This window comes from Rosa chinensis, chromosome 1, assembly GCF_002994745.2.
Source record: "Rosa chinensis cultivar Old Blush chromosome 1, RchiOBHm-V2, whole genome shotgun sequence".
NCBI classification, from domain to species: domain Eukaryota; kingdom Viridiplantae; phylum Streptophyta; class Magnoliopsida; order Rosales; family Rosaceae; genus Rosa; species Rosa chinensis.
The window spans coordinates 45,615,855-45,638,865 of record NC_037088.1 but is presented as its reverse complement, the minus strand read 5'-3'; the positions used below and the strand labels follow the sequence as shown (position 1 = coordinate 45,638,865).

Below are 23,011 nucleotides of genomic sequence, written 5' to 3'. Positions count from 1 at the left end.
GTTTTGTGGACCCAAAGACTTTTAAGTCATTTTAGGCAGCTAAAATCACATACATACAACGTAATCATTCTTCTATTCATGAAAAGATTTTGACGATACACGTACGTTATGTATATGTAATAGCTAGCGTGGCATAAATACTATAACAAATGTGACCAAAATTTTAATTCAATAATGTATCATGTCACATAAGCTGTCATATAAAGTAAATTTTAGATAATTTATCCAAAATTATTAGAAATTATATATCTCTCCTTCGCGTTAAACATTCATTAGTTCTTGTTGCTAGTTTTTCTATTCAAATATTTTATTTGCACCATTTTATCAGATGGAGAAACTTTTATGATCATATAATTGATATATTCAAATGGAAGGATTTCATTTGCAAAGAAACTGGCAAATTGCCGGTCTCGTTTGATCTTGTCTTAAAGGAGGGGGCTTGACTTTACTATAGTACGTAGAGATGGGATAATAAGTGGACAACTCAAGATGCAAATTAGGTTTTGCATTCCTTAATTTACTAATCAATCAGAAGACTAGAGTTGTTTAGTCGTATTTCTCCTCCTTATATCCGAAGATGTTTCGAGTTCAAATCACTCATCTTTTTTCTTATAATTGCGCATCCTTTTTCTCTTATCTAGAAAGCCCAGTGTTTACGCTTTCTTTTTTCAACTGAGAATGGAGCTATCGGCAATGTGTTTTCTCTCTAATTTCGCGAAGTCATTTTGTAATATTATCTAGTCAACCGAGAAGCTGCTTATCAAGCCATTTCAACCGGCTGATGTCTCATGCAAAATATAAAAGACAATCAATAACATCTAGGTCATCGAACATTCTTTTTAATTATGCTGCTACGGATGCCGACGTTAAAACTACGTATCACGTATGATGAAATTAGTTGGAGATAATATATATATATATATATATATATATATATATATATATATATACAGCAACGTTCTAAAGAGGACGTCCGTGAGTATCAAAAAGTGCGGACGAAACAATATGAGCCGTAGATTGCTTTAAATGAAAAGGAACGGTCTAAGATGAATGCCTCCAATAATAATCGCGGGTCAAATAACTTTGTGCTTCAACCCGACTCCTCAGTCTCACTCTCTCAACGACAAAACCAGAGTTCTTGTCTTGACTTCTCCGACCAAAATCCAGTTCTCCAACCCGACTCCTAGTCTCCACCATTGACGCTTGAAACTGACCTCAGATTGCACGATTGTCGCAACACAAACTCTAGCTCTTCTTTTCCTTTATCTCACAAAAATTGTAGTGCTCTATGGTACCGGCCTCCCTTGGAGTTTTCGCGGCAAAAGTTGGAGACATGGAAGCACAGAAACACATCTAGAGTATGAGTTCTCTCTTTTTTGATGTGTTTGATTTCCAATTACAAAATTTAGGGTTTTTACCATATTTGGGACTTTTCTTCTTTCTGTTTCTGGGTTTCTTTTTTCTTTCTTTTGTTGTTGAAGTTATTCATTGATTTGTATATATGTTAATTAGTTTTAGGCAACAATGAAAAGCATTCACCAAATTCATTAATAAATTCTATTTGATGAATTGGTAATAAGGTTGGAATACTACGGTAGCCATTGCCAAGGCCAAGACTACACTAGTGGCCCCGGAGAACTGTACGGCAAATTATCTTTTGCATCCCCCTAATTATTTGAATTGAAGTCAATTTCTTTCATCTTCTCTTTTGGATTTATTATTCTCAATTGTATTGATGGTAACTGTTATGATATGACTATCTCAATGCATGATCAAAATAGCTTGAAATATGAGTCAATTATATTTGTCATCTCATTTGTGATGTTTCATCCACTCATAAGTTCTTTTATGCATTAGCTAGAATTGACGGAAATATGAGATGGAGGACCTCACCACTGAAGACCAGTCTCAGAAATTGGGATGTTCCCTGTTGGAATTCTGATCCTATTTTCCACCACTCATCGAATTCTAATCCTATTATCCACCTATGAATAATGTGGTAGTTTTACAGTGAGGTATCATAAAGTTCATGAAGCAAGATTAAATCCTTCACTTCAGCACTCTAAATGATTACATGTCTGAAAGGTGATCCGGAAGATCAAGGCTTGCCAAAATACACTTCTTTGTTTAATTGGTTAGTTGTTTTATTGTTCTTTTTATACCAGATACCATAATTGGGATTTTTCCTTCTTTTTTTTTTATCCCGTTTCTGCTGGTGACTCTGGTTTACTCTTAATGTTGCAGCATTGCTGGCATATGCCTCATGTTTACTGGGAGCTCATTTTTTCTGTGGGCTAAAAGGAAAGGAAGGTTCCCTCGACTGTTTATGACTTTGCAAAGGAATTTGATTGAGAGAGGCATATTCATAGTTAGACGAATGTTGGAAGGAATGAAATCATTACACGAATGTTGTATTATATATCCAGCAGGGATTCCATTATAAAAGGCTTTAGTTAATGTTAATTTTGAATACTGGTCTTGTTCCGGTGGTTTGATGAAATGAAACTATGTTTATCTTATTGGTCCCTATCTTTTTAATTCAATCCCGTTCCCTTGTTGGTGTTTCTGGTTAAATTTCCTAAAGTTCATCTTGAGTTGGAACTAATTGAATCTTTGTAGCTTCAACTATGTATGTAACAATGATCTAGATGAGTTGGGAGACTTGATTTTGTCACTACTGGAGAGAAGTAGCAATAACATAAGTCCCTTGATGACATGCTTTTATGTCATCCTTGTTATCCTTTAATTGGTCACATGAATCTTGTTCTTCATTTGCCTCTTTTATAGTGTTTGGCTGAAGCTAGCCGGAAAATAGATGACCATTTCTAATGCAAAGGGATAGTTGTGAACAAAATGGTCCCAAAGTAGAAGAATCTGAGCCAAAAAAGCAGATTCAGTTCTTGGACTGAAGAAATCATTTACACAACAAAGAATCAAGAATTTCTTGCTGTACCAAAGTTTAACACTTTTGTAATTGAGCTATTAAACTGATAACAGATGACAATAGAATCAAGTACAGACCTATAAATAAGGCCAACATAATTTTTGTGCATCTGCAGTCACAAAATAAGAAATATTTCTACTCAATGATAAGAAAATCTACTTTGTACAGAGTGAAGCTCATTCATAGAGAGCATCTGCAATCACAAAATAACTTATCTGTCCCAAACAGATTTTGCAAAACAAGATGTCAATAGACTAGTTAGTTATAACAATAAAACAACTAATCAATTAAACAAAAAAGTGTATTATCATACATGTCTTGCAAGGCCGGGGCATCCAAAACCTAAAGAATCAAACAGACCACAAAATTCATAAGCTAAATAACCAATCACAGAAACAATTTCTCAACAAACTCGAAACCAGCACAGTAGCTAATCAATAAAGCTAATACCCAACCTGAAATCATCTTGCAAATCCAAAACCTGTAAAATCAAACGCACCACAAAATCCATAACCCTGAAAAGGACCAAATCAAACGCAAAATCTGAAAAATCCCAAATCTTCAAACTCAGAAAACTCAAAGTTTTACCTTATACGGCGACTTGGGGACCTTCATCGGGGTCTTCACTGGTGATGAATTCCGGTGACCATGTCATCGTCGCCCCCAAACGGCAGTAGTGAGGAGGACTAAGGAGATGATGAGGTTCAGCGGGGACTGATATCGGGCGTCACCGGTGGAATCACTCCAGCGCTGTTAATGGTTTTTGAGTGGAGATGATGAAGAGGACTGAGGAGTGAGAAGAGAATGATGACAAGCGAGAGTGTTTTGTCGTGGAGACTGGGTACTCTGGTTTTCTCGTGGAGACTAGTTTTGGATCTTAGACCGTTCTTTTTCATTTAAAAGCAATCTACGGCTCATATCATTTCGTCCGCACTTTTTGATACTCACGGACGTCCTCTCTCGATCGTTGCTGTATATATATATATATATATATATAGAGGCCCTTCCACTAAGGAATTCATTTTTTTTTCAATTATATATATACATATAATGATTAGCGTGCAAACTAGGCCTGGGCTCGGGTCGGGCCGGGCTCGAAAATCAGTAAAATCGAGACCGAGACCGAGAATTTCGGTTCGGGCCGGTTCGGGCTTTTTTCGAAATGAAAACCGACAGGGACCGAACCGGTTCGGGCCGGTTCGGGCTTTCGGGCTTTTCGGGCTTTTTTCGGGCCTAATTTCCAGTTCAAGAATGTTTGCCTGTTTTCCAAATACAATTCTGCACCCTGTCATTTGCCACTCATTTTGGCACCTGGAAGACTAGAATGCATATCCAATTATCTCATTAACATAACAGTAATCATGCATTATTACAAATTTATATAGTTTACAACACAAAGTCACAAACTCACAAATACATTGTCCATTGTCCAACAGAAAACAATCCAACTTATTCAATCATTTCAACCATGTGTTCAATCATTTGAAATTCAAAGTTTGAATGGTACTACAACTGCAACAGAAACATGAACACAATCCTCCCGTTTTGCACAAAATCACAAATTGCTGCTAGGCCGGCTCCCATGCTCAACAGGTCTAGAACTCCATGACAACTCCAACTTGCAGCTCTGCATTCACATTTGAAAGCTGATCAATTTACAAAGTTGAAGAGAGAAACAGAAAAAGTAACTGAGAAACCCAGTTCCATTAACTGAAAAAGCCTAGAACAGTTCCATTAAACGCATGAATCATCACTAACCAACAGTTCCATTAGAACAGTTCCAATATCATCAGTTCATCACTAACCAACAATCCATGAATCCAATATCATCACTAACCAACAGTTTCAGCCTAGAACAGTTCCATTAAACTAATTTCAGCCTAGAACAAAAAAGCATAAACGCACAGTTTTAAATGCATAAACGCATCCTTTTGTGCTAACTAAATGCATAAACGCACAGTTGACAGTTTTAAACAAAAACTGGGGCAGATTGCATAACATTAACTAACTTAAGGCAGTAGGCTCAACCAAATGCAGAAATGCACAGTTTTAAAGAATAACTGGGGCAGTACCTTATTTTGCTGCTTTACTTTTGCCTGCATTACCTACCCTTGAATTCTTTGAAGCTTTAGATGATTTAGACGTAGATGGGTTTTCAGGCTGATCAATTGTACTAGCACCTTCCTCCCTTGCATGTTCTGCAAAACAACAAAAGTACAAAGTTTATTTGCAAGAACTGTCCCAATTTTGGTAGACATTACTACATTGCATTATAAACTTGAAATAAATTAACAACGCAGCCATTCCAAAAATAAAAATCATACCATCCTCCACACTTTCATAAAATTCAATGTCCTCGATACTAGGAACATATTGAATGTTGTGGATGCTTTCGGATCTGATCCAATTTTGGTAGCATATCAATGCTTCCACCGTTTTGGGAGTTAGAGAACTCCTAAAGGGATCAATGACCCTTCTGCCTGTGCTAAAGCAAGACTCACTTGCCACTGTGCTCACTTGTATTGCCAAAACATCCTTGGCAAGGGCAGCAAGATTAGGATACTTGGCACCATTCAACTTCCACCACTCCAATATATCCCACTTATGAGGAATTGCAGGCTTCTCAATCGGGTCCAATAAGTATCTATCCACTTCATGTGCAACAACAGCTTCGTCGGAGTCTTCCAATTCTTTCTCCCAATCTTGTTCCATGTCAGCTATTTTTCCAGTAGGCTCAACCGTCCTTTTGGAGCTGGATTTGCTGCCTTGGCTAATTGAGCTCTCTCCACTCCTAGCTTTTCCATTTCCAGCCTTTGAAAACATCAATGAGGAGCTGTACAGATCACAAAGGGCCACTAGAAGCTCTTTAACCTCGGCAGACTTCTTCTTAATGTCATCGGACTTCATTTTCAGCCACTTATTGCAGATACTTTCAAAGTTTCTGATCTTGAACCTTGGGTTTAACACCAAGGTAATGAATAAAAGCTGATTGCAGTCTTCCAAGCTTCCAAAATACTTATCAAACTTCCCTCTCATCTTCACAACCATATCGAACAAGATCATTTCAGTCTCTGAACCAGTGAAATCATACGGTTTATTGAACAATTCATCGATCTCCGATTTGATGGCCACTATATCATGAAAAGCTTTCCATGATGTTGGGTGATTTGAGGCACTAATCCTCATTGTCATATCATAGAAGACCTTTAAAAACCTCACAAAAACTGCTGCCTTTTCCCAGTCCTCTTTAACCGGTGGCCCCACCCTTTTTGTCTTCTGTTTCTTCCTTGAATCAGACCCTCCAACAACTTGCAGCTCATCCACTTCACCGTCGATGTCTTCTTCCTCATCAAAGTACTGCGTGTACTTGCTGTCCTCCTCATCAGCCATTCTATCAAAGGCTTTTCGCAGCTGTAAAGCAGTCTCTAGCATTAGAAAGGTAGAGTTCCACCTTGTTGGCACATCAAGGATGCATACTTTCTTCGACTCAACCTTCTCATTCTCTGCACACTTTTTAAAAACTTCAAGTCTTTGTCCACTGCTCCGAACATAGCGTATCGCATTCCTAATTGAAGCAATTGATTTCTCCATCATTTTTAGGCCTGATTTGACAATGAGGTTCAGAATATGTGCAAGGCACCTAACATGCAGGTACTTGCCTCAAGAACAGGCTGTTTCTCCCAGCCTAACATCTTCTTCCTAACGTACTCAATTGCAACGTTATTTGCACTTGCATTGTCAACGGAAATTGTCAACACTCTCTCAACTTCCCAATCAAGCAAACATGCCTCCAACAACTTCCCTATGTTATTGCCCTGATGATCAGGAATTACCCTAAAATTCAGTATTCTTTTGTGCAATGTCCAACCAACATCAATAAAATGGGCAGTCACCACCATGTAATTGATATTTTGCACTGATGTCCATGTATCGGTGGTCAAGCAAAGGCAATGATTCCTTAACTCTTTCTTTAGCTCTAATCTGGCTGCTTTATACATGGACAGAAACAGTTTCACAATAACCCTCCTAGAAGGCACATCCCACCTAGGTACAGCTACACTACAAAAGTATCTAAACCCCGGCCTTTCGATGAAACTGAAAGGCAGTTCATCCATTACTATCATCTTGCAGGCTGCTTCCCTGCAAGCTTCCTGACTCCATTTCACCATCACCAACTCCTTAGTGCCACCAGTACTTAATACCTGCTGCCCACTTTCTAAATCAACCCTACCCGGATATTTTTTGCACACTTCTAGTATATGTCTCCTAAGTGAACTAGTTCCATTTCCATAAGTATCAGATGCAAGATCAGCTCCACAGTAATTGCACTTAGCTCTCTGTTTAACACAAGTTTGAACTTTCTTACCATCCTTAATCTCGAACTGAGGCTTCTCAATCTTCTTGAAGTGCAACCACACCCAAGATCTTCCAGCAGGTTTTTCTTCTTTTGCTTCTTCTTTTTCATCATCTCCAGCATTGCTCGGTTCAGCAGCTGCAGCTTGACCATGTTTTCTCTTCACACCAGCCTTCCTCTTTGAGGCTTTGAATGTTTTGGGAATCGTCTGAACCCTTGAAGCATCAGTTGGTGTTGGAAGAGCAATGGCTTTTGAATTGGAATTGGAATCAGAACTTTGGGATGAATTGGAATCGGAACTGTGGGATGAATTCTGAGGAGAAGCCATGTAATGCTATGACTATGACAACTTTAAATACACATTCAATGGCCTGCACAAATAGTAAACAAGGAATTGTTAATTGCAGAAACTATATGAAGCTGCACAAATATCATTACAATTAACTTTTCTTTATATTTTAGTCACAAAGAAGGTTGGTTTAAGAACACGGTCCCACAAAAGTATAACTGTATAACCATTGCAGTGTCATTATAGAGAAATATTTGAAAAAAAAAAATAACCAGTAAATTAACCAATATCAAAAACCAAACATGACTGCTAGAAAGTCAATTAAACACAATTAGATAAATCCAATTGACATACCTTTTGAAATCAAACTGGATACAGATGGGAGTCTGGGACTATGCCGGCCTCGAATCAAATCCTTTTCATTTGTAAACGTTAATCACAAGAAAACAGAGGCACCGAAAAGTAGAGTAGAACCCTGCAAGCCACACAGTTATTGAATCAAAGCAGGTAATAAAGGAAAATGAAAAGGGAGGATGCAAAATGAGATTAAATAATAAATCATCATCATGATAACATACGATGAAAATCAGCAACACATAGGCATTAACTGCTTACTTCAGGATCATAGTCCTAAAAATAACACAGTTTCATATAACACAGTTTCATATGACATGGAGTATCAATTCTAGGTACTAGGTAGTCAAGTTGAAGTGAATATGAACACAGAAATGATGCTACTAGTACTAGACAAGTTTGCTTTTTAGAGTCCCCAAACAAGCAACACCATCCAAAAAGCAAGTTGGGTCACCTAAAAAACCCAACTACCATCTAATGCAAATATCCCAGCACTACATGTTCTTAATCACTATCATTCATTTTCCAGATGTCCATTTACTTAATGATGCAGTTAAGCCCCATAACAAGAACCAAAATACTCAGTAGTCATTATCCTCAATTTGGTTTAAGCTTCGAAAATTCTATAGTCCTATTTAGTAATGAAACTCCTAAACCCTAAGCGTAAGTTAAAAGTTTTAACAGATAAAACCTTGATAGCACATGAACTGCAGAACACAGATTAAAAAAAACTAAAAAAGAAAAAGAAAAAAGAACCCAGCTTTGGTAAGACTATTCTACCAAATGAACTGCAGAACACAGATTAGTCATAGCGAGAGAAGAAGAAGAAGAACCGAATACCTAGGTATAGCAGAGAAAAAGAAGAAGCTTTGATCACAGCGAGAGAGAGAGAGACGTTGAGAAAAAGTAACGGTCAAGCCTTGACCTTCAGTTTTGATTCCGTGACAGAGAGAGCGGAGGAGGATTTCGATATTCGGAGATCGAGACAACTCATAGAGAGCAGGCCGGAGCTAAGAACTCATACTTAGCTCCCAGGCCGGAGCAGGCCGGAGCTTGTCAACATGTGCCGACTCCGTTTCCTCTCCTCACCTCCCCTCCCATGCATAGCCTTGCATTTTCCCCAATCCCGATCGCGCCTTCAATTCCAACACTCACCATAGATCGAACACTCACCATGATTTTCCCTTATCAATCGCGAAAACCTAGATCGCCCATCAGAATTTTCTCCACCGAAAACGAAATCGAAACCCTAATTCCACACACCGGATGGCTGGCTGGGTCTTCCTTCCGCCGATCCAATTCAAGCTCAGATCCAATACCAACGTCTCCAACTTGCGAGCCGCCCTTTCGATCTAGAGAGAGAGAGAGAGAAACTGGAGAGAAACTAGAGAGAGAGAGAGAGAGAGGAGGGACTGAGAGAGTGAGAGGGACTGAGGGAGATTTGGGGCAAGCAAAGAGAGGAGGCTGTCGTCTATCGAGTGTCGAGTACTCGAGTTAGTGGACTGGACTCACTGGAGGACACGGAGGCCTTTAGGTTTAGGGTTGTGTATTATCATTTTTTTAATATTTAACTTATTATTTTAACACCCAATCATAGACTGACATGTGGCATGTGCTACAGTATTCGGGTCGGTTCGGGCTTTCGGGCCCTGAAAATATGGAACCCGAGACCGAACCAAAAATTTCAATTCGGGTCGGGCTTTAGACCGAACCGAGAATTTCAATTCTAAAACCGAACCGATTCGGGCTTTTTCACTCGGTTCGGATCGGGCCCTCAGTCTTTCGGGTCCGGACGCCCAGCCCTAGTGCAAACTGCTATTCCCTCTAGAAATCATATGATTAGCAACAATTTGTCGTCTTTTTTTTTTGGACTTGTTACCATGGCCTCATATCAAAATGAATATATATTTTAGGAAAACATATATTCAAGGCCGGCCCTGAAGCGGGCCTCCGTCAGTTTTTTTTTTAATTTTTTTTTATTATATAAATAAAGACTTCAACAATCTTTTATATAATTTTCTTTGCCCACGTTACATGGTGGATTGTTGTAGTTTAGTCGGAGGGATCCTAGTGGCCTGTTTTTATAAGGCTCTCACCCAGGTTCGATTATCAGTTTGTCCAATTCATTGTGGTTTTTTTTTTATTCTATTTTATTTTTTTTGGTTTACTTTGGCCTTCTTTTATTTTTCTAGTTTCTTTTTTTATAATCACATTTAGTTCCTTTTCTTTTTTATTGTTACTAATGTATATGAGTTTAATTTATTTTGCCCCTCATAATTTAAGAAAACAATACATATGTAACAAAATACTATATGAAAATCAAATTTTATTATTGAATAAAACAAATTTGGTTATTGATCAAACACTATTCATGAGACCACATTTTAATTATTCGCCTCATACCTCTAACATGACCGGCCTTGCATATATTAAATCTAATGGCGAGGTATAATAAATTTGTTATTCTTCTAAATAGAACCGAATATCAATCTGTGGGACATTATTCTCCCCTATTATCTCCGATCTCTACATAATCACATAAATTGTGTTTATTTTTTAATGGGTGGTTCTTATTGGATCTCCAAATTTGCTATTTGGACTTTCCATATTTAGTATACCTCTAATTTACTTTTTTGAATACTTGAAAAGTTAAGTAGACATCCTTATTTTTACCAAAACACCCTTGAACATGAGATACAACTAGATAGACCTTCAACCACAAGAAGAAGAATAAATCAAAAATCACATGATATTACTCTCTTATAAATAGGTCTCTCCTCAACCAAAATTAATCAGAGGATTGGTTCTTGATCTTGATATGTTGCTGGAATCCCCTTGAATTTGCTAGAAGAATGATTTCAAGGTTTTGGTTGGAAGATCGAGTAATAATTAGGGTTCTTGACCAAAAGCACCAAAATGAGGCAAAGTTATCCCATTTACCCCAGCAACAGATTTTTATTCTCACTTACCATGTTTAAAGCAAAATGACAGTTTTGCCCTTCACTTAATTAATTAATTACATCCTCTTTATGTCTTTCTCCTCTCTCCACAATCTGAACTCTCTCTCTCTTCCCTCTCTCTCTCTCTCTCTCTCTCTCTCTCTCTCTCTCTCTCTCTCTCTCTCTCTCTCTCTCTCTCTCTCTCTCTCTCTCTCTCATCGCTCCCCGATCTCCAACTCCGGCGAGGTTCGACCTCTCGTCCAGGTTCCGCTACAACTCGCAGGTGAGCTCTACCGCATCCAACCGCTGCAACGCCCAGATTCCGTGCAACTCGCCAGTGAGCTCGACCACGTCCAACCGCTGCAACGCCTAGATTCTGTGCAACTCGCCGGTGAGCTCGACCACGTCCAACCGCCTCGCCGGTGCGGGTCGACATTTGCCAAGATTCTGATGTAGCTCGGCCGACGCTGACAACGACGACCACACGACGTCTTCAATGGCCTCCTGGACGCCGCAGGTGCTCGACCCAGGCTATGGCAGAGGAGAGAGGTGATTGGGTGCCCAGAGCTTTTCTCTGGGTGCCCAAATCAATTTCTAGCTCTTTTTTTTTTAAGTAACAGGACAGAAGGAAAGAAAAAAAAAGTTTTGAATGTCTATTGCCCTATAATAGACATCTATTACCCCTCTATTGGACGGCAATAGACGTTTTGAATTTATGTAATCTCCTTGTTTTTTTTTTTTCTGTAATCAAAGTTTTATTTGTCTAAATTTAGGGAAATTAGTTCTCATTCTGGCAACTGCAAGTCCTATTGAGGGGCAATAAACGTCTATTAGGGGGCAATAGACTATTGGGGCAATAGACATCTAATAGAGGGGCAATAGAGGCAATAGATGTCTATTGGGGCTAAAAAAAACTTTCTGACGAGATTTTCAGCAAATTCCGGTGGGCGGCAGCCGGTGACCGGAATCCGGCGAAAGTTGACCGGACTCCGGCGAAGTCTCCCATGGTTTCTCTCTCTAAGTACAAAGGGGCGAGGGTAATATGGTATTAAAAAAAATCTTAATGGGGTATTAGGGAATATCTCCTTAGAGTGTTTTGGGTAAAAGGGAATTAAAAAAACTTAATGGGGCAAGTGGGAAAAAAATCTCTAAAAATGGGGTAAATGGACAAAAACCCTAATAATTATATCATTGTTGTAGAGAAACTGAATTTGAGAGGAATTTGCTATGTATTCTCATTGATAATAGGGGCCTCTTTATATAGAGGATTACAATGCATAGAATCTCAATCATACAAGGAAAGTAATTCTACATTGAATAGGATTCTAGATCCTTCTAATTAAATCCTATTACCACTAGGTCAAGTAACCTAGAGTTTGGGCTAAACACAAATTAGGTTTTCCTTGAACACTCCCCCTTGTGTTGCCCAAACGCGGTGCTTCTCTCGTTGCCTCGTTAAAAACCTTGCCGAGTAACAAAAACCCAGTGGGACAAAAATAACCTCGGTCGAAGGGTTAAAAGAGCACAACACACCCTTCACGTTTCGAGGTGAACATGTAGACATCTCCCCCTGATGTATGCGCCTCCCCTTGATGACTACGATCATGGGAGTTCATATAATTTCCGCAAGCCAATTCTTGCCACATGTTTCTCGAACGTGGAATTGGGCAATGACTTAGTAAACAAGTCTGCCTCACTGTCCTCAGATCGAACCTAGTTCACTTTGATCTCGAGGAGTGTCTGTTGTTGCTGATTATGCTTGGTGTTGTCGCTTTTGATGTAGCCTTGCCTCATTTGTTCAAAACAAGTAGCATTATCCTAAATGCTCGTAGGCTCATCTGTGGTAGACTTCAGACCACAATTGTTCGAACATGCGTAACTATGGATCCAATCCGTATACATTCACGAACCACTTCGTGAAGAGCAATGATCTCTGCATTGTTCGAAGATATAGCGACTACGGTCTGTTCTGTAGACCTCCAAGATATCACGGTCTTTTCCCATGGTGAACACTTAACCAGTTTGGGAATGACTATTGTGTGGGTCAGAGAGATACCCAACATCAGCAAAACCTTCCAAAACACATGTCGTTTTGGGATGGGGATAGAGAACGTAGGCCAGCGTTGGCGGCGTTTCTGGTGTGTGATGGGTCCGAATCCATCATCTCTCTATAGGGATAGAACAAGCCTATATCATTCATACATCTCAAGTATCGAAAGATATCTTTTACACCAATCCATTGGCGTCGTGATGGCGCAGAGCTATATCTAGCTAACAAGTTCACAACATATGAGATGTCCGGTCTTGTGCAGTGGCATAAGTACAATAATGCGCCTATTGTACTAGGTAAGGCACTTCTACCTCTAGCACATCTTCGTCATCATCCTTTCGACGAAGAGGATCCTTTTCAGGATCAAGACTACGGACGATCATGGGGGTGCTTGAAGGCTTGACCTTGTCAAAATGCCTAAGCATCTATCGACACGATGCTCAAGTTCCAAACCGAGACATAATCGTGTTCTCCCAAAATCCTTCATCTCAAACTCGGATTTCAAGTGTTCAGCGGTTTCCCTTAACTCTTTAAGGACTTCTAATGAAGATCATGTCCAACATGAACCGCGATAGAATCCGAAACTTGTTATAGAAACGCGTGGGCATATCCCTTCCCAATCAAGTAGTCACTTTAGTGAGTGTTTCAACCTTATTGTAAACGCGCTCCGTGGTCTAGAGCCTCTTGACTTGGGTAAATGAAGTTCGCCATGAACCTTCATGTATATTCCGTATCTAGATCCCTATAGAGATACGTAGTAACCACATTTGTAAGCTGCATGTTCAGTTATTCGGAAACTACCAAACTGACAGGGTAGTGGAGTGCAATGACATCCATTACGAGAGAATATGTCTCATCGTAGTCGATTCCAGGGCGTTTTGTGAGAAGCCTTGCGCCATAAGGCGAGATTACCATCTCTTTTTCTCATCACGCTTTCTAACGAAGACCCATTAGTCAATAGGTTTTATGTCAGGAGGTGTTAGCATCTCTAGCTCGAAAACCTTCCTCTTTGTTAGAGAATCCATCTTAACCTGGATCGCATCTTTCCATTTAGGCCAAAAACTCTCTACGTTGGTATTCATTCATCAACGGAGCGTGGTTCGATATCACCTAACTCAACAAACTCATGCGCAACAAAATACGCAACTACATCACCAATTATGATGGAGTTTCTATCCCACGTCTCATGTACACTAGTGTAAGTTTCATAGAGCTCTATATTCTCAGGAATAGGTTCTAACGTTGAGGCGTCCCCCAACGATAACCATAACCCGGAAGATACTCATGAGACGGATTTTGAGTCTTGATGATCAAAGGATTGGAATGTGCCAAAGTATCCTTCGAACCCACGGGCCTCCCATGCATCCTAGCTGGGGCCATGGCCTGTAATGCCAGAGTGCCACTCTCTTTGGCGTTGGCGCCATGCCTGCCTCCGTGTAGGGTGGCGCTACGTCCTCTCGTAGGGACGTCCTTCCTTGCAGGCATGTTTGCAGCATATTTGTGTGATCTCGTCACTTTAATACGGATCGAGATGAGACATAGTGGGGACAGGCCACGACAATTTCTGTCGTTCCTGTTGAACATTCGTGTTCTTATCTCCCCCGAACGACGGGAAGACTGTCTCATCAAAGTGACATCCGCAAATCTAGCGGTAAGGAGATCGCCTAGCAAGGGCATTAAGTGGCGGACGATGGTTGGAGTCTCAAATCCAACGTAGTTGCCCATTCGTCTGTAAGGACCTATCATAGAGCGCTGTGGCGGCGCAATTGGCACAAAAATGGCTCACTCAAATGTGCGTAAGTACAAAAGACGTGTACCCAGTCACTAGTTGTAATGCAGAGGTACATTGAGTGGCATTAGGTCGTAGACGAATTAGCATAGCTGCATGCGATATTGCATCACCCCAAGCGGATGTAAGAAGATTGGTGCGCATTACCAATGTTCGGGCTACCATCGTAGTCGTTTCTGTGAGACCAATTGGGTGTGTACATGGGAATATGATGTCCAACATCAAGCCCATTGCAATATCCATCGAAAGTCTTTCGATGTAAACTCTCTAGCATAGTCAAATCCAGTTGACTAAATAGGATGATTCGGGGAGTGAGCCCGTTGTTGTATGATATGTGCTAGGAGTGTAGCATAAGCAGCATTACAAGTGGACAATGGCACAACATGTGACCAGTGTGTTTGCGTGTCAACCAACATCATGAGATATTTAAACGTCCGCAAGTTGGTTGAATCAATCCACAAAATCCCCATGGATTCTTTGTAAGAACAGAATGAGTAATGTCATATCCTTTGCATAGGACGGTCTCAGTCCTAATTTCCCTAAGGAACAGGCTTAGTAAAACGAGCGAGAGGCTTTAGAAGCAACCAATGAGAATTTTGGTTAAGCCTGAGCGTCTGAAACGCTATTTTGAAGCAAGTTGGTGATTGCAGCATCACCTAGGGCGCCATCACCATGATGGACGCCATCCATGGAGTCATGGATAGGGACTACGCCAGCCCTAGGCTGGTGGTGGACGGAGGCGGTGCCCTAGGCAGCAGCATCGGTCACACTTAGTCTAAGAATCAACTTTTGATTCATGCTTCATTTCGCTCGAGAGAAAAGATGTCCGTGTGAAGTCTTTTTGTAGACAGATCATCATATCATGACTAGGATGATCTATCCTGTTGTGACAAAGCCAATATGTGTCTAAATCGAAGAGATCTTCTCTCATAACTTTATTGGATTTAATAGCTCGAATAGTGACATAAAGTCCACTAGAGCTACACATAAACTTTTCTAAGATGCGCCTTTGTTCGCAATCATTAGAGGTAATGCAAAGGAACTCATTTCCGTTCTCTACATGCATTTTCGCATGGAATTCGTTGGCTATTCATAGGTGTGATTTTCCCTATGAGCGTAGAGAGCTTTTGCGACAATAATCAAGGTGCCTTTTGGCAAGGGGAACTTGGGCTATTCCATGTCCTTGGATTAATATTGATGGCCTAGCCATCGTAGTCACAAAATAATACGCTTAGAATCAAAATTGAGTCATAATGAAAAGCACTCGAAATTTTATTCATAAGCCAACGGAGTACATCATTGTTTCTATGATCAAAGAAAATCTAATCCAATAAAAAGTAATATGGCAATCGCCTACATCTCTTGGAAAATAAAAAGACTTAATCAAAATCGCCAATTTCTTGGTCTTGATCCTTGTAGTCTTCCACCCTTAGATCTAGATCGCCATCTTGATCTTCTTGTGCCATGTAATTCGCTTCCCTTGCTTCACGATACGTCTTGTATGCGTTTACAACATTCTGGGGTGCGGTACATGTTTTGGCCCAATGTGCAGTTGATCCAAATCGAAAACAAACATCATTATGGTCAGGCTCCCTTGATCGAGGCGCCATTAGGGCGCGATTTGAACGACTTATCCTCTTGGTGGCGTTACCACCATGGTCGGAGGCTCCGCCTCTCTCTCTCTTCACACGTTGACCTCCACGGTTCCGTGCACGCCTCTCTTGGCGATTTCCTTCCTCTTTAGGGCGAACATATGGACCAGAATGTCCAGAATTGTCCCTATCCTTAGGGTTTCACTCCTTGCGTCCTCCATTGGGGGCGCGACTATAGTTAGACTCCGGAATAGACTTAGTTCCCACGGGTCTAGTATTATAGTTCTTCACAAGGATATTATCGTGCTTTTCAGCTACGTTCATGGCGCCAATGAGCTCATGAAACCTTGTGATACGTCCTGCATTTACATCAATCCGATAATTCTTTGAAATCATCAGTGCAGAGACGGGGAAGGTAGAGAGAGTCTTCTCGATCAACATCGTATCAGTTATGGCTTGGCCACAATACTCCATCAGAGACTTGATACGAAGAGCTTCCGAGTTATAATCAAGCACAGACTTGAAATCACAAAAGCGGAGGCTATGCCATCGCACTTCTAAATCAGGAAGCAGGGAGTCACGAACGTTGCCAAATCGCTGCTCAAGTTCTACCCATAGCTTTCTTGGGTCTTCCTCATTGAGGTATTCATTTTGGAGCGCGTCATTCATGTGCCTTGTCATGAGAATTATGGTTTTAGCTTGTTTTGCTTCAAAAGCAGTAGCTTGCTCAATGGAGAGCACGTTCTGACTAGGCTCTTAGATGGTTTCCAGAAGTCCATCAGCCTTAAGATGTTGGCGCACATCTCGGACCCACCTATGGTATCCTGCGCCAGTTGTCTCGAGTGGAACAAAGTTCAACTTGTTCAGGTAACTCATCCTTAAAAAGATGGCCGAAAAGTGGTCGCCGGAAAGTTACTGTAGCTGACCGAAAAAGTCACCGGGAAGTTGGCCGGAAAAGTCGCCGGAAAGTGGCCGGAAAAGTCGCCAGAAAAGTGTTGACCGGTCGTTGACCGGGGTGCTGACGTGGCATCGGAGCTGACGTGGCAGATACCTTGGCGGCTTGGCGGCTAGCGGCTTGGCTTTCACGTGGGCTTCGCTGGGCCTGCTGGCGGGCTTGGGCTGCACAGGTTCATCCCCTTTTTTTCTTTCTTTCTTTCTTTCTGCCGGTTCAGATCTGGTGAGCTCAGGTGGCCGGTTCAGTCAAATTTAGGCCAGTTCCGGTGATGAATTTTCGTCTCCGGTGATCTGGGGTCCGGCTACAGCTGCTGGTGAAGTTTGGTAGCAGTTGGCTGGGAGGAAAGCATCGAACCGGGCAGAGGGACTTTCGATACTTCCGGTGGCCGGTTCGGATATTTTCCAGCCGGTTCTGGGGGCGGGGCAGCCGGTTCTGGACTCCTGGAGTTGAGATCTTCAAGGTGGGTGGCGGTGGTTTCTGGGATTTGAAGGCTACGAATTTAGGATTTCAGGGTTAGGGATTCGTGCTGATAACATGTTGTAGAGAAACTGAATTTGAGAGGAATTTGCTATGTATTCTCATTGATAATAGGGGCCTCTTTATATAGAGGATTACAATGCATAGAATCTCAATCATACAAGGAAAGTAATTCTACATTGAATAGGATTCTAGATCCTTCTAATTAAATCCTATTACCACTAGGTCAAGTAACCTAGAGTTTGGGCTAAACACAAATTAGGTTTTCCTTGAACAATCATAATATTAATGAATTTAGTTTAAGAAAATTTGAAATCATATTGTTTTTAATTTATTTTTGTATTAAATGACAGGCCATCTATAGAAATTATTATCTTTACTTAATTGTTTTAGATAAATCATAAAACTATATAGGCAATATAAGGAAATTTCATAAAAAGGAAAAAAAAAACAATTTAATTGAATATTATATTTGGGGGAGGCAAGAAGATTTATTTATTTATTTTTTCTTTTTGTCTTTATTTGTCCTTTCATATGACTTGACAAAATCTATTAATAATTGAAAAAAGTTAGAAGTCCAAATATCATATTTAGAGGTCCAACTAGAACCATCCTTTTTTAATTAATGGTTTTTTAATTTAAATTAAACTTGTAGTTGAAACCCCCACGAGTGAAATGAAAAGCATGATATTCAATGATGGATAATTATAAGATCACAGCTCAGCCAAATCAACCCCCGCGTATGACTAATGCTTGATCAGGGAGTCTCTGATGTGTGTGTATACATATGTATCTATAGATAACATACATGTCTATTTGTGTTTCTATATATATAATTAGGGTTATTAGGGCAACTCCAACCTTGGGGTGCCAAACCTATTTTTGGGCCATTTTGAGACTTTGGATCTCCAACCTTTTGTTTTTGGGGGGTCTAGTCCTATAAATATAGGACTTGGACTCATTTGTAGTCTCAAATATGAGACTTTTCCAAGACCAGAACTTATTACTGTGCATGGGGGCCAGCCCCGTTGCTGTCTCAGCCCACATGCCGAACCAACGCACGGAACGAAGAAATTGAAGGAAACGCGCGCCAAAGGGAGAAGGAAGAGACAGGACGCGCGGAACGCGCGCTGGAGAGAGAAAATTCAGAGCTTTCCGTCTGCAGCCGTGGGCCCCTCGCCTGCGCAGCTGTCCCCTAGTGACCGTTGGAACCCCCAACGGTCATGAAATGCACTGTCCAGATGTTGCACTGATCAATTTGGACGGTCCGATGTTACCACTTTTTTTTTTTTTTTTACTGTAACGGATCTATTCAAGATCCAACGGTTCAGATTATTTGGAAAAAAGTGATGAATGGCTCTTATTAATTGAAGAGTTATTATTTCATTTTTGTTCCAAAAAAATAAAAAAAATTACCAGAAAATTGGGGGAAAAAATATACCCGTTGGAACAGTGAATTATAGGAAATTCTATAAATACCTACCCATTCTTTTCTATTTCCTCACACCAAATATCCTCCATCTCCTTCACAATTTTCCATTCATTGTTACATCTTCTTGTTCTTAAATATATCTTCCTTTTATTTTTTTGTCTTGGAAAAAATGGCTCCAAGAGGGGATTCTTGGAGGCACAATGAAGAAGTTATTCTTTGCCAAGCTTGGATCACCGTTGGGGGTGATGGTTGCGTTGGAAAAGATCAAAAGTCGGACTTATTGTGGAGTCGTGTGGCGGAGGAGTACAATGCTCACAAACCGGCCGGTTGCATGGATAGAACACATTCTAGTTGCCACGCTCGTTGGAAGAAAATAAGTCCGGCATGTATGAAGTGGCGCCAAGCTCTTAACAAGGTCGAACACTTTCAACGAAGAAGCGGCGAAAATATGGAGGACGAGGTAATTATATTGAAATATGTTCAATAATGATTATTGATTTATTTATCATTTAGTTCAATAATGTCCAATATATAGTTTATTCATCGATTTATACTAAGCCAATATTTTTTTTAATATTTTATTTACTTAATATTATATGTAGCTCATGAATGTTAAATCAACGTACTACGACTCGGAAGGTTGCGATTTTGTGTTTGAGCATTGTTGGCAATACTTGAAAAATACGGAAAAGTTTGGGAAAACACCATCAATGGAAAACACCCACTTTAGTGTTCCTAATCATGTCAACTTGGATGACGGTTGAACAACCACTACCGAGGATGAGCTTCCGTCATCAAGAAAGGCACGTCCTCAAGGACAAAAAGCACAGAAGCTAGCTAAGAAAAAAGGCAATAAGTAGGATGCGGATGGCCTACGAGTTCAAATGCAGAAATATTATGAACAAACCGAACGCGAGTACCAACAAAGGCAAAGACAGTTTGAGGAAGGTCAACTAATTAAGCAACGCGCTGAGGATGCTCGCACGATGCAGGTGGATCCATCAATTTTCACCCCAAGAAAGAGGAGCTATTGGGAGAGGAAGCAACAACAAATAATTGATAAGGAGGCAGAAACTTCAAGCATCCCGGAACAATCTCAAGATCCTACACCCCCTGAAGGAGACAACACAGCCTTGACCACTTATGATCCACTTGGCGAGACATCTTGGATGTAATGAATATTGTTAGTTGTTTTGAATGGTTTGTGTTTTAATTTATGATAATAAAAATTATTTTGTTTAGTAGATCATCTTCGTAAAAAAGCATTGAACTTTTATTTTCATAATAAAGCACACCACACAAATTAAAAGCACACAACACAAAGTAAAAGCATACCACACAACAATACAACCAAAGTAGGCCATGACCACTTATCATGACAACATGGCCACTTATTGAAAGCACAAAAAAAAAAAAAAAAGCTCACTGGTGGTTCTGATTAGCTTGTAACTTCATGGTCCATAGGTGATCGATTAGATCGTCTTGGAGGTTTTTATTCATCACTGGACATCTAACCTCCCTATAACGACGCAAGAATTGATTTAGTTGTTGCGGATTGCGATCAACATCGGTGTCCATTACTGGTCTCTTATATATCTCTGCTTTCCTTGGTCTGGTTGGGATATCATCCGGATCAAATGGCTGCGCTGCATCTTCATCATGCTCATCTTCAACAATCATATTGTGCAAGATAATGCACGTCATCATGATGTATTGAAGGTTCTCCTTACTCCACCCACGAGCTGGTCCTCTTATGATTGCCCAACGAGCTTGGAGAATACCAAATGCTCTCTCCACGTCTTTTCTGTATGCTTCCTGCATCCTTGTGAAATGTTGTGTCTGCGGTTTTCGGATTGCTTGTACAAATGACCCCCACTTAGGGTATATGCCATCAACTAGGTAATAACATTGACGATAATGCCTATTATGTACCTGGTAGTTCACTTCAGGGGTTTCACCGGTGCATACGTCATTGAATAAAGGTGAACATCCAAGGACGTTAATATCATTCAGGGAACCTGGAAGGCCGAAGAAGGCATGCTAAATCCAAGTATCGTAGGAGGCCACCGCTTCTAAGATGATTGTGGGTTTCCCCTTGTAGCCAGTATACTGCCCTGCCCATCCGGTGGGACAATTTTTCCACTGCCAATGCATACAATCAAGGCTACCGATCATCCCCGGGAATCCCCGTTCTGCAGCTTTGTCAAGCAGCCGTCGCAAATCTGCTGGTGTTGGTCGGCGGAGGTAAGTCTCATGGTACACATTCCAGATTGCTTTTGTGAAGTGCTCAAAAATCTCAATGGCAGTGGTCTTTGCAATATCTAGGTAATCATCACAGAAATCAGCTGTGATGCCATACGCGAGCATTCTCATGGCGCATGTCAGCTTTTGTTCAGTGGATAAGCTGAGTCTCCCACAAGCATCTCTTGTTTGAACAAAATATGGGTCGTAGTTGGCCACATCGCTCATCATCTTGTCAAAGACCCAAGGTTGCATTCTATATCGCCTGCGAAATATGTTTGGTTCATACCTGCACAGATCCGTGAAGTATTGAGCTTTGAGTTGAAGATCCATCAGCTCTCGATCCCTGGCCTTATAGGTACGACCTTCTGAAGAACCACCCCATTGTGAATCCTCATCTTCCAGAGTTTGGATTTGCAAGGCAGCAGCAGACATCATCAAGGCTCGTCGACGGCTTCTCGTGACGGCCTCTTCTTGATCTTTCTGCAACCATTTCGTCAAACGATTCATTGCAGAAATGGTTTGACAAAATCAAAACGGAAAAGAAAGAAAGATTTGTATGATTTGGATATGAGAAGTGTTTGTGAATTTGTGAGAGATGAGGATGATAATGACCCCATATTTATGGACGGTTTGAGTTTATTTTGATTAGATAATGTATGACACGTGGCGGACGAAGACTCGACCGTAATTAGGACCACCAATTAGAGATTGACACGTGGCGCTGATATCACATCGAAATTCGTATGTTTGGCATATATGCCGACACAAAACATCAAAATATCTTCTAAATAGTTAGATTCTTTGTCGTATGTGCCGACACTTTTGTCGTATATGCCGACAAAAAAAAAAATTTCAAAACCTTTTTTAAATTCATTAAATAATAAGAATAATTTTTAAAAATTAAATTCATTAAATAATAAGAATAATTTTTAAATATTATGATAAAATGTTAAATTATTTTTTTTACCTTATTTCATTAAATTAACATATTTTTAATATAATATTCATCAAAATTATACTTATATTATATTTTAGTCAAGAATAGTGAAAATAACACCCCCATATAGGTCTAATGGTTGGAGATGAGAATTAAGTCCTATATGAATAGTGCAACAAGGGGGTGCTAAAATGAGAATAGCACCCCCAAATGGTGCCTATGGTTGGAGTTGCCCTTATCACAAATGGTACCTGAACTTATCCTTTATTTTATCGATGGTACCTGAACTTCAATTTTGATCACAACCAGTACCTGAACTTTTCGATTTCATTTTAAATGGTACCTAAGGCCACATTCGATCACTATTCCGGCCAAAAAAACCAAATCTAAAAAAACAAAAAACAAAAAAACAAATTCAAGACAAGTCTATTACCAAAAAATCATCACTATATATGATCGCAACCCTCGAAATCATCAAAAATCATCACTATGATCGCCTCCCATGCCGTTTTTAGTCGGAATAGTGATCGGAGGTGGCTCTAGGTACCATTTAAAATGAAATCGAAAAGTTCGGGTACTGGTTATGATCAAAATTGAAGTTCAGGTACCATCGATAATATTGAGGTATAGTTCAGGTACCATTTGTGATAATACT

At 40.2% G+C, this 23,011-nt stretch overlaps 2 protein-coding genes and 2 long non-coding RNA genes across 4 annotated transcripts; 2 read left to right on the top strand and 2 right to left on the bottom strand.

Annotated features, from left to right (window-relative positions):
* The first annotated feature begins 1,044 nt into the window (after window positions 1–1,044).
* On the top strand, window positions 1,045–2,643 carry LOC112182631. Its single transcript, XR_002929517.2, has 3 exons — window positions 1,045–1,358; window positions 1,858–2,134; window positions 2,245–2,643. It is a non-coding gene; the product is annotated as an uncharacterized LOC112182631 (long non-coding RNA).
* A 307-nt stretch (window positions 2,644–2,950) lies between these two features.
* LOC112181716 lies at window positions 2,951–3,822 on the bottom strand. Its single transcript, XR_002929073.2, has 3 exons — window positions 3,533–3,822; window positions 3,400–3,425; window positions 2,951–3,286 (listed from the first exon to the last, which is right to left on the bottom strand). It is a non-coding gene; the product is annotated as an uncharacterized LOC112181716 (long non-coding RNA).
* Window positions 3,823–19,335: 15,513 nt separating this feature from the next.
* Window positions 19,336–19,954, top strand: LOC112167748 (glutathione S-transferase T3-like). The gene is made up of 2 exons (XM_024304804.2): window positions 19,336–19,635; window positions 19,778–19,954. The coding sequence occupies exons 1-2, from the start codon at window positions 19,345–19,347 to the stop codon at window positions 19,937–19,939; spliced, it is 453 nt and encodes a 150-aa protein (XP_024160572.1). The 5' UTR covers window positions 19,336–19,344; the 3' UTR covers window positions 19,940–19,954.
* A 643-nt stretch (window positions 19,955–20,597) lies between these two features.
* LOC112167738 lies at window positions 20,598–21,851 on the bottom strand. The gene is made up of 2 exons (XM_024304792.1): window positions 21,332–21,851; window positions 20,598–21,193 (listed from the first exon to the last, which is right to left on the bottom strand). The coding sequence occupies exons 1-2, from the start codon at window positions 21,849–21,851 to the stop codon at window positions 20,598–20,600; spliced, it is 1,116 nt and encodes a 371-aa protein (XP_024160560.1).
* Window positions 21,852–23,011: the final 1,160 nt, after the last annotated feature.